General features: G+C 40.2%; 1 protein-coding gene across 1 annotated transcript; it reads left to right on the top strand.

The window, feature by feature from the left end:
- Positions 1 to 794: 794 nt before the first annotated feature.
- LOC5566258 (phenoloxidase 2) lies at positions 795 to 3,498 on the top strand. Its single transcript, XM_001650588.2, has 4 exons — positions 795 to 1,651; positions 1,713 to 2,168; positions 2,238 to 2,862; positions 2,922 to 3,498. Exons 1-4 carry the CDS (start codon positions 1,124 to 1,126, stop codon positions 3,365 to 3,367), a joined length of 2,055 nt encoding a protein of 684 aa, XP_001650638.2. The 5' UTR covers positions 795 to 1,123; the 3' UTR covers positions 3,368 to 3,498.
- The last annotated feature ends 7,601 nt before the right edge of the window (positions 3,499 to 11,099 follow it).

The following is an 11,099-nucleotide window of genomic DNA, read 5'->3' as shown; positions in this document are numbered from 1 at the left end:
GCACTAAACTGAAAGAATAGTTCCTTCGATAGGTTTGTACCTTCTCAGATAAATATAGATATTCACATCTTGCCATATGATGTTAGTGACAGTCATGTTAGTAGTCTATGCGCAAAAGAATCGATATAATATCGGTATAACGTTGCTCAGTAATATTTTCTCACTGAACTAGGAACAGCTCCAAAACAAGTTAGATATTGAATTCGAATCGGTTAAGTGCCACGACTCGAGACTACAAGACGAAATTTAAAAAAAAATGCATCACGGTCAGGCGTTGCAGAATTCGTTCTCATTTGAGAATGAAGCACGATCATAGCAAGCAAAGAAAAACATCCCATCTGTTGCGGTCCACGATCGTCATTGTATCGCAAGGTGTAACAAGTCTGATAAATGGAAGCAGCGAGCGAGAGCCCCAGCGAGAGAGCGATGATAAAATCCATTTTTCTCGCTTGTTTACCGTTGGGGATAGGTGTTTTTCTTTACTGGCACGATAAACAATCCACGAACTTCCAATAACAACAGTGTCCTTTAGGCTTGGAGCATGTTTAGAGGGGTTTTATCATGCACTACTATCCCCCCAATCTGATCAAACTTGTAGCAGTATACGATAAACAGTCTCTCATAATGTGCAGCATGTTATGATAATTACAGAGAGCGATACGTGAGAGATTCTCTCAATTTTCTCAGGATTCAATCCCTGATCACGGTTGTGCGGTCCCACAGAGTTTATCAAACTGCGGCTTCTTATTGCATATGTTTGCCACGTTTGTTTGCCACATTTGTTTGCATCGTGCAGTTGTGGTTTAGAATTTGTGCAATAGGGATTCCCGAAAATTGTACATGTTTTTATATGACAGCTGAACCACCCGCAGCATGATAGTGCCAGAGTCAAGGCTGTATATTGAGGGATCCTATTTAATATTGCAGTTTACAGATAAGATCGGTGCTTGACAAATTTTAAAAGTCGCTTTACTTGTCCCTGAAAGCTGCATGGACGGATAAGCGTTCAAACTGCAATCGTTAAGTATAAAAGCTAGGTCAAATCAATTTGGAAATCATATCTCGACGAGTCGAGAAAGTAGCTACACGGACAACACTCGTTTAAAGTTATTTTTGGGCAATAATGGCATCAGGAAGTCAAAAGTTACTTGCATTGCTGCAGCGTCCTTTGGAGCCCACTTTCTATCCAAAGGATGACGGCAAGACACTGATTGATCTTCCGGAAAACTATCTCACCGATCGTTATCGCCCGATTGGAGAAAACCTACAGAGTAGATTCAGTGACGATGCAGAGACCCGTATTCCCGTCCGAAATGTTGGAATTCCGAGTATCGCTTTCGCCGAAGCCATTCCACGCCGAGGTGGATTTTCTCTGTTCAACGAAAAGCATCGCAAGATTGCTGGAGATCTGATTGCACTGTTCCTGAACCAGCCGGATGTAGACACACTAATGGCTGTGGGTTCGTATGCACGTGATCGTCTGAACCCCATGTTGTTCCAGTACGCTATGTCGGTGGCCATCCAAAGCAGACCAGATACGAAGGACGTTAACATTCCGTCGCTGTTGCAATTGTTCCCGGACTCGTTCGTAGATCCAACAACATTCCCGAAGGCCCGAGAAGAAGGATCAGTGGTGCAACAGGTGGACAGAGTAAGTATTATTTTATTGAATCACTCGTATAAGTTTACATATTTTGATTTCTATGAACTAGATGGTTGTCAACATTGAAATGAACTTCACTGCCTCGGATCGCGAAGAGGAACAGCGTCTGGCCTTCTTCCGTGAAGACATCGGAGTCAATCTCCATCATTGGCATTGGCATTTGGTATATCCAGGAGATGGACCCGATCAGGTTGTTCGCAAGGATCGTCGCGGAGAGCTATTCTACTACATGCACCAACAGCTGATTGCGCGCTATAATGTGGAACGTTTCTGTGCGCGGTTAGGTCGAGTTAGACCTTTGACTAATCTGCGTGTCCCACTCCCTGAAGGATACTTCCCGAAGATTATCAGGAGTGTTAATAACCGAGCCTTCCCGCCGCGTCCTCAGAATCAGGTTTTAACCGATATTAATAGAGTAGACGATGACGTGATCTTCACCGTTACCGATTTGGAGAACTGGGAGAAACGTATTGCAGACAGCATTGATGCTGGATTTGTCATGGGGGTGAGTCAATCCGTTTCCAATTAACGTGTTTGCTGCTGAAATCTAACAACCTTGTTTATATTTTATCAGGCGAATGGTCAACGTATTCCGTTGACGGAAGAAACCGGTACCGATATATTAGGAAACATTATGGAGCCATCCTCACTTTCCGTCAACCGTCAATACTATGGAAGCTACCACGGCAATCTACACAACATCATTGCTTACAGTCACGATCCTGAGGGTCGCTTCTTGGAAGGGTACGGAGTTGTTGGAGAGTTCCAAACAGCGATGAGAGATCCCACCTTCTATCGTCTGCACGCTCAAGTTGATAACATGTTCCATCGTTACAAAAATACTCTACAACCATATCCGGCGAACCAGCTCAACTATAACGGTGTTCAGATTCAATCTCTTGGAGTTCAGTTGAATCGTGCTAATGCCCCGCCGAATGTATTACTGACCTACTGGCAACGTTCGCAAATTGATCTAGCAACTGGAATGGACTTCGGTCCACAAGGAAACGTATTTGCGTCGTTTACACATCTGCAGCACGCTCCGTTCACTTTCCGTCTAACGGTCAACAATACTGGGGCCAGACGTCGAGGAACTTGCCGAATCTTCATTGGTCCAAAGACAGATGAACGCAACATAGCGCTTACCTATCAGGAACAACGTATTCTCATGATTGAGCTAGATAAATGGACTGTTACATGTAGGTTTCCAGCCAATCAAATACCTTGGATAATCTACTAATTATATCTTACATTTCAGTAAACCCTGGTACCAATTCTATTGTCCGTCGTTCAGAGCAATCCAGTGTGACCATCCCATACGAGAGAACCTTCCGTTCAGCGGCACCTTCTAATCAATCCGGCACCGAAGTTTACCGTTTCTGTAACTGTGGATGGCCATCTCACTTGTTGATTCCCAAGGGTACACCAGAGGGAATGTCGTTCGATCTGTTTGCGATGATTTCCGACTTCACTAACGATACTGTAAACCAGGAATTCGATGAAAACGTTGACTGCAATGATTCACATTCGTTCTGTGGCCTTCGGGATCGTCTGTATCCTGATCGTCGTCCAATGGGTTATCCATTCGATCGTCGTGCTCCCAACGCTACTCGCACCTTGCAGGACTTTGTACGGCCGAACAGCAACATGGCTCTCACGAATGTGCAGGTCCGCTTTACTAATACAGTCATAGCCCGAACGTAGTTTGGTTGTACAACATTGATGTCGTGAACAATGGAAAAGGATACTTTACAAATGAATCGAATTTTAGTTTATAATTGCAAATCTAAACGAAATAAATATGATTAACAATAAATTTTACTTATTTCAAATTACTTATTTTCATTGGCGTATTTAAATTTCAATATAAAAAAGAGTCAGATTCATTCAATCGAGAAATTTTCTAATAAGCTAAAACATACTCACAATCAGCATTGGATTCTTGATGTTCAAGAGGGGTCTAAAAGTTATACATGGGGAGGGGCTGGGGCCCACTTGCAATTCCTTATTTACGTCAATGCCTACCTTGTATTTAAATGCTATTGCGTAGCATCCCGACACTATTGCCAGGCGTACTGTTTAGCTCCGTCCTCATCGACCATGGACGTTACTTCTCAGGTGGCCCCGAAAGTTTAGGGTTCCCAAGTCCTTTCACAGCCACTTGGCTCATTTCCATTTCATTTATATTGTTAACATCTGAACTGGCCATTATTGCATATTTGTAACATTCGACAAAGGTAGGCATTGAGTAAATGGAATACTAAGTGTTCCTTTTATGGCACTATGGCAGTATGGGAGGAAACCAAAATTTCTAAAAAATACCAAGAACCCAAAAATTCTTATATGAAGCCTGATTTGCTACTGAACATGAATCGCTAAAGAAATTTCTCGCCGATTCCTTGCAGAAATTTTCTACAGCGACTCCCGTTTGAACTGACACCTCTTTTCAACTGCGTACTGCGATCATAAAATAGCGCTTACTTGATCGATTCCTCGCAGGAATTTCCCATGCATCAAGATAGGCCAAGAAAATATTGCTGTGTGCGTTTGAAATGCAAATATCAAATGCGGGAACACCAAACGCGGTAAGATTTTTCACAAGAAATGCGATGTCAAAGATAGATTTTTCTTACAAGGGCGGCGGTGATTTATGTAATCGTTGTTAAGTGTCCTTTGATTATTTTGTGTTACCTCGTTTGGAGGACGTATACTCAACATTTGCATCTCAAATGCAAACAGCAATACTTGTCAGCAGCAAATTAGGCTTGAGGGTGAAATTTTGTACAACTTATATCCCATACTGGAAGAATAGTCAGAAAATAATTCTGATAGAAATTTAATTGCAACTGCATTATGAGGCTCATGTAAAATCTCAATGTGGCTGTTATGTGGTTGCAATTAAAAAAGGACAAAACAACTTGGTATTGTTTTCTAATTTTCTAGAACAATCTGTAAGTTGATCGAAGGTATTTATCATTTGATGACTCTAAAAAGAAATAAAGAAACAATTTCACTCGGTTCGGTTTCTATAATTTTGCTGCACTCACAAAACACTTTTGTATTTTTTTTATTTTTTTTTATTTCTTTTTTATACTAATATATTATTTTAAACGTTACATTCATTTCTTATATCTAGGTGTTCTGTGTTATTAGACAACACTATCATCCTAATTTGGTAAAACAAATTTAAGATTTTATTAACATTTTGTTAACAACATATTACATTTCATTTGCCGTAGCAGTTCAGATTTATTACAGGTGAGTTAATTTCACCTGCTTAGAAGAGAAAAAAAACCTTTGAATATACTTTACCTAACCTAACCTAAACATATAACGCATTAATCGTGGCAATAGAAGATTGTAGCAATTTTTGCCTGAAATTAGGCTGATACAAATATAAATTTGTAAGAAAGAAAAAATAAGATTCATCATTTATTTTGACATCAGTTAGGTTTTTTAATTTTTTAAAATAAAAAACAGGTAAAATAATGCTCCAGATGACGATTGAAAAAAGTTAAACAAGTATCGTTAAAATAAAACTTCGAAAAAATAACTTTTTTTCATTTATTTATTTTTTTTGTTCCTTATTTATTTTTAACTTTGAATTATTCTAACAATGTATGTTGGAAAATAGAAGTTTTTCAATTTTACGATCAAACCTTCATGCCAAACACTGTCGAATGCTTTTTCTATGTCTAGAAGAGCAAGACCAGTAGAATAGCCTTCAGATTTGTTGGAACGGATCAAATTTGTTACACGTAAAAGTTGATGAGTGGTCGAATGTCCCTGGCGGAATCCGAACTGTTCATTGGCAAAAATTGAATTTTCGTTGGTGTGGGCCATCATTCTGTTCAAAATAACCTTTTCAAAAAGTTTACTGATGGAGGAAAGCAAACTGATTGGACGAAGAAGCTTCTAGCTTCTGCAGGATTTTTGTCTGGTTTTAAAATTGGAACAACCTTAGCATTTTTCCATTTGTCAGGAAAATATGCTAATTGAAAACATTTGTTAAATATATCAACTAAAAATGATAAGCTACTTTCTGGAAGTTTCTTGATGCGGATGTAGAAAATTCCATCATCGCCAGGAGCTTTCATGTTTTTGAATTTTTTAATAATAGTTCTCACTTCTTCCAAATCAGTCTCCCAGGCATTTTCGAAAACGTTCTCTTGATTTAGAATATTTTCGAACTGCTGAGTAACTTCATTTTCAATCGGACTAGTAAGTCCTAAATTAAAATTGTGCGCGTTTTCAAACTGCATAGCAAGTTTTTGAGCTTTTTCGCAATTAGTTAGTAATAATTTGTTTTCCTCTTTCAATGCCGGTATTGGCTTCTGAGTTTTTTTCAAGATTTTAGATAATTTCCAAAAGGGCTTAGAGCCAGGGTCCAATTGAGATTTCTTATTATCAAAATTTTTGTTTCTTAATTGTGCTAAACGTTTCTTGATATATTTTTGCAAATCCTGCCATATATTTTTCATAGCAGGATCGCGAGTGCGTTGAAATTGCCTTCTCCTCACGTTTTTAAGACGGATCAAGAGTTTAAGATCATCGTCTATAATCACGGATTCAAATTTTACTTCACATGTTGGAATTGCAATGCTCCTGGCTTCAACAATTGATTTTTTTAAAGTTTCAAGAGCATTGTCAAAATCAAGTTTCGTTTGTAAAGGAATATTAACATCAAGATAAGAGTCAATAATTTTTTCATATATATTCCAGTCGGCTTGAAAATAATTTAAAGTGGAGCTGATAGGATTGAGAATCGCTTCTTGTGATATTTGAAATGTAACAGGGACATGATCAGAATCAAAATCAGCATGAGTAATCAGTTGGCTACAAAGATGGCTAGAATCGGTTAAGACCAAATCAATCGTAGATGGATTTCTAGAAGAGGAAAACATGTAGGGCTATCAGGGTATTGAATTGAGAAATATCCTGAAGAGGACTCATCAAATAAAATTCTGCCGTTGGAATTACTTTGAGAATTATTCCATGACCGATGTTTGGCATTAAAGTCACCAATGACAAAAAATTTGACTTATTTCGAGTCATTTTTTGCAAGTCAGTTTGGAGCAAATTAACTTGCTGTCCAGAGCATTGAACAGGCAAATAGGCAGCTATGAAAGTATATTTACCGAGCTGTGTTTCAACAGAAACACCTAAAGTTTCAAAAACTTTAGTTTCAAATGACGAAAACAGTTGATGTTTTATACGACTATGAATGATGATTGCAACTCCCCCACATGCCCCATCAAGTCGATCATTACGATAAATAAAAAAGTTAGGATCTCTTTTGAGTTTAGATCCAGGTTTTAAATATGTTTCGGTAATAACTGCTATATGCACGTTATTAACCGTAAGAAAATTAAACAGCTCGTCCTCTTTACCATTCAGAGAACGAGCATTCCTATTTAAAATATTTTAATTATTATTTGGATCCATTAGAAAAACGTAATCCAATAACAATTTGATTTGTAAATTTTACACCTACTTGGATTGCTTCAGTCATAGTGGTGGCTTTGAACATTGCATCAATCATTTGATTCAATTGTTCAGTTAGAAAATTAAAATCAGAAGCAGACATGTCCCTTGAAGTGGGTACATTATCTAACGATTTCCCATTAGAATTTTCGGTAGACGAAGAAGCGGAGTAGGAGTAACCTGTGGCGGTAGGGTTTTTTTTTCCATTTGATTTGAAACAAGTAGAATGGGTACTCATAGTACGAATTTCCTTCTACGATGGCGTCAAACTCCAAGATGGACGTCAGATTTTATTACTCTAAATAATACTCTTATTCTTCACTCGACTCGAATAAGCGGTGCGCTAATGGTGAAAAATCGATTTTTCTAACAAAATTCAAAATGGCCGCCAAAATTTTTTTTAACTTCAAATGACAGCAAAGTATATCCTTTCTCTATACGATGCCACTAGGTTTGCTATGTGTTCCAAGGGAAATATGGGACATATCACGTGAAGAAATACCCAAGATTTATCAAAAAATGGGCTTTTTTGCAAACTGTTTAGCCATTTGGCGTACCGATTTGAAAAAAACCGAAAGGACCACCCTTAAGTTTTATCGAAAACTAGCGATCAGTGACATAAAATTGGAATTCTAACTATGGGTACCGATGGCGGCCTGGTTTCAGCGAGAATTGCTCATTAAACACGACATCGACTAATCGAGAACAGGAATACTTTTACGATTTTCGCCAATGCGATTTTGACGATTTGAATAGGAAAATTTCATCAATTAAATGGGCAAAAATTCTCACAATCGGAACTGTGGACGACGCTGTGAGCAGATTTTATTTAGAGCTGGACACGATCGTTCATCTGAACGTACCGCTTCGAAAACGATATGTTCAAGCAGCGAACAGACGACCCTGGTGGACCGGGGAGCTGCGAAATTTGCGAAATCGATTTAGGAAGGCACGAAAGCGTTATTTTCGGTTGAGAGGCGAGTATCAAAAAGCAGTTGTGCGGGAATTAGAGGGCCAATTCAACTCTCTGTACCAAGCATGCTTAGGTCTTACGTGCTTCGCATCGAAAACGATATGAAGGTAAACCCACAGCATTTATGGAAATATATTCGGCAGCGTACAACGAGCAACGGAATTCCTCTGAACGTTTTCTACAAGGATACCACGTCTACGTCGCCCACCGAGTCCGCAGGCTTATTCTCATGTTTCTTTCAAAGTGTGTCAAGTAAAAACTCACCACCTTTGAATGAAGAATACTTGAGTAGTCTGCCGTCCTTTGATATCAACATGCCTTTAGTATCGTTGAATGAGGAAGATGTGAAAACTAAGCTGTCCCACAACGATGCTTCGAAAGGTCCAGGTCCAGATAAGCTACAGCCTTCGTTTATCAAAGCGTGTTGCTCCTCGCTGGCTCTTCCTTCGTCGTTACTCTTCAACCGCTCGCTAAGGGAAGGATGTTTTCCAGAAATGTGGAAGATGGCGGCGATTACTCCTATCCACAAATCAGGTGACACCCACAATGTCGAAAACTACAGAGGTATATCGATCCTCGATTGTGTACCGAAGATTTTTGAGAGTATGCTACTCGACGTCGTATACCTGTCGGTCCACCATATCATCGCAGACGAACAACACGGGTTTGTCAAAAAACGGTCAACTACCACCAACATCATGAGCTACGTGTCCTTTCTCATAGACAAAATCGAAAAACGACAGCAAGTGGACAGCATCTACGTCGATTTCTCGAAAGCATTTGACCGTGTCCCTCATGCCATCACAGTCGAGAAACTGAAACGATATGGGTTTCCAAATCGGTTACCAGATTGGATTCGTTCGTATCTAACAGGTCGCAAAGCATACGTAAGGGATGGATCATCAATCCCTGCCCCATTCGCAGTCGCATCTGGTGTCCCGCAGGGCAGCCACCTAGGATCGCTTCTTTTTGTGCTGTTTGCTCTCGATTTATGCACTGTGATCAAATCCTCTAAAGTGATGTATGCTGACGACTTCAAAGGGCTACACATCGCACCCAGTATGGGCAGAATAACCCTCTAAATATATGTTGTCAACGTTTTAATGAAGTGTACCACTTGTTTGATTTTAATTTGTCCAAAAATGTGTTTAGATTAAGAATTAGCGCATTAAGCTATAGTCTGTACGATAGTTAGTTTTATCGAAGACTTTTGCAATAAATAAATAAATAAATACATTCCTCGTCGAATCAATCGTTCCGTCGACTCCGTCCTACGTAACCGACGTTGCTCTCAGCTGCATTGTTGATGGCTGCCTACACTGTTCTCCAGCAGTCTTCAAGAGGGGCTTCATCCAGCTCACTCTCTTCCGGTAATGCAGCTTCGAGGTGCTGCGCGTATGCAGCTGCGACATCCGGTTGCCTGAGCCGCTCTAGGTTAGTAATCCTTTATAAGAGAGATTCGCGGAAGGTGACATTTCTGTCAAAGTGTGAGCCAATCGAGCAGCGAGAGCTGTCAAAGTGTGAGCCAAACGAACATGCGTTATGTTTGTTTTAAACTTTTCTTGAGGAGTAATGGAGTCCGCTTGAAATTATTTCGGTAAAAGTAATTTTGCATGAAGCAAAAAAAAATGAAATATTTTTCTTTTTAAAATTTTGTCAATGCGATTTTTAGCTGTTGATTTTTTCGGCTGTTTATTAGTTTGGATATGTAGCTCAAAGATCTATAACAAAACAAAATACACTTTTTAGCAATGAGGAAGTCATGTCCGTGTTACAATATTATTCTCGACGCCGAGCAAAATCAGCACTGCTGGTCTGTTGCCAAATCATTCCATTTTACTTCCGCTTATCTCTCTATAAAGGATCACTACTCTAGGTCATACCGGAGTGTACTGACGGCGTTAACTACGGAGAGTTTTGGGCGCAGTTTCACAACCACCATATAGTGGCCAGAGTCGATGTTAGCGCAACGATAGGTCCTGACGTCGATAATGTCGGAGAAGTGCCGTCTATCAATCAGAACGTGATCGATTTGTGATTCTGTTTGCTGCGGTGATCTTCAGGTGTATCGGTAAGGAGGGCTGTGCTGGAAGTAGGTATTCGTTCGTCAGCCGGTGGACGCTGAACTTTAAAATCGGCGGTCTGAATTCTTCCTCCTGGTCAACCTGAGCGTTTAAATCTCCTATGATGATTTTGATGTCATGGTTTGGGCAGCTGTCGTACTCGCGTTCGAGCTGCGCTTAAAAAGCGTCTTTAGCATCATCAGTACTTCCGGGGTGAGGGCTGTGCACGTTTATTGTGCTGAAGTTGAAGAACCGGCCTTTGAGCCTCAACTTGCACATTCTCTCATTGATTGGCCACCACCCGATCACGTGCAGTTGCATATCACCTATCACTATAAAAGCGATTCCCAGCTCGTGTGTGTTGCCGCAGCTCTGGTAGATGGAATGGTTACCTCTAAACGTTCGCACCATTGATCCATTCCAACACACTTCCTGCAATGCTACGATGCTGAATCCGCGGTCCTTCAGCACGTTGACGAGTATGTGTATGCTCTCGATGAAGTTGAAAGATTTACAGTTCCACGTACCAAGCTTTCAATCCCTAGTCCCTTTACGTCGCTTTGCCGATTGTCCCGGTTCGTATTATTTCGTTGATTATTCATTGCTTGGTTTTTTTTACGGTTGGCTTGCAGGGCCTGACACCAACCCCCTAGATTTCCGGAGGACCATTCCCCCTAAATGTTTGGAGGATCATAGTGTGCAGTTTAGCTTAAAGTCCTTCTCTGGTACTCAGATGATGATCAGCCGCCCCTGACATGGGGAACAGACGCTGCTTTGAGCCGCTCCTAACATGAAGTACAGACGTTCCACGATTTAATCTACAGGTTGTTCGGCAAGCAGAGCGGCGGAAGGATCCCCAACATAAACTGTCCTGTTGATTAGGGAAGCCAAGAAGTAAATCAAAACTTACACTCCA

This window comes from Aedes aegypti, chromosome 2 (assembly GCF_002204515.2).
Source record: "Aedes aegypti strain LVP_AGWG chromosome 2, AaegL5.0 Primary Assembly, whole genome shotgun sequence".
NCBI classification, from domain to species: Eukaryota; Metazoa; Arthropoda; class Insecta; order Diptera; family Culicidae; genus Aedes; species Aedes aegypti.
This window is presented reverse-complemented; position numbering and strand designations above follow the sequence as displayed.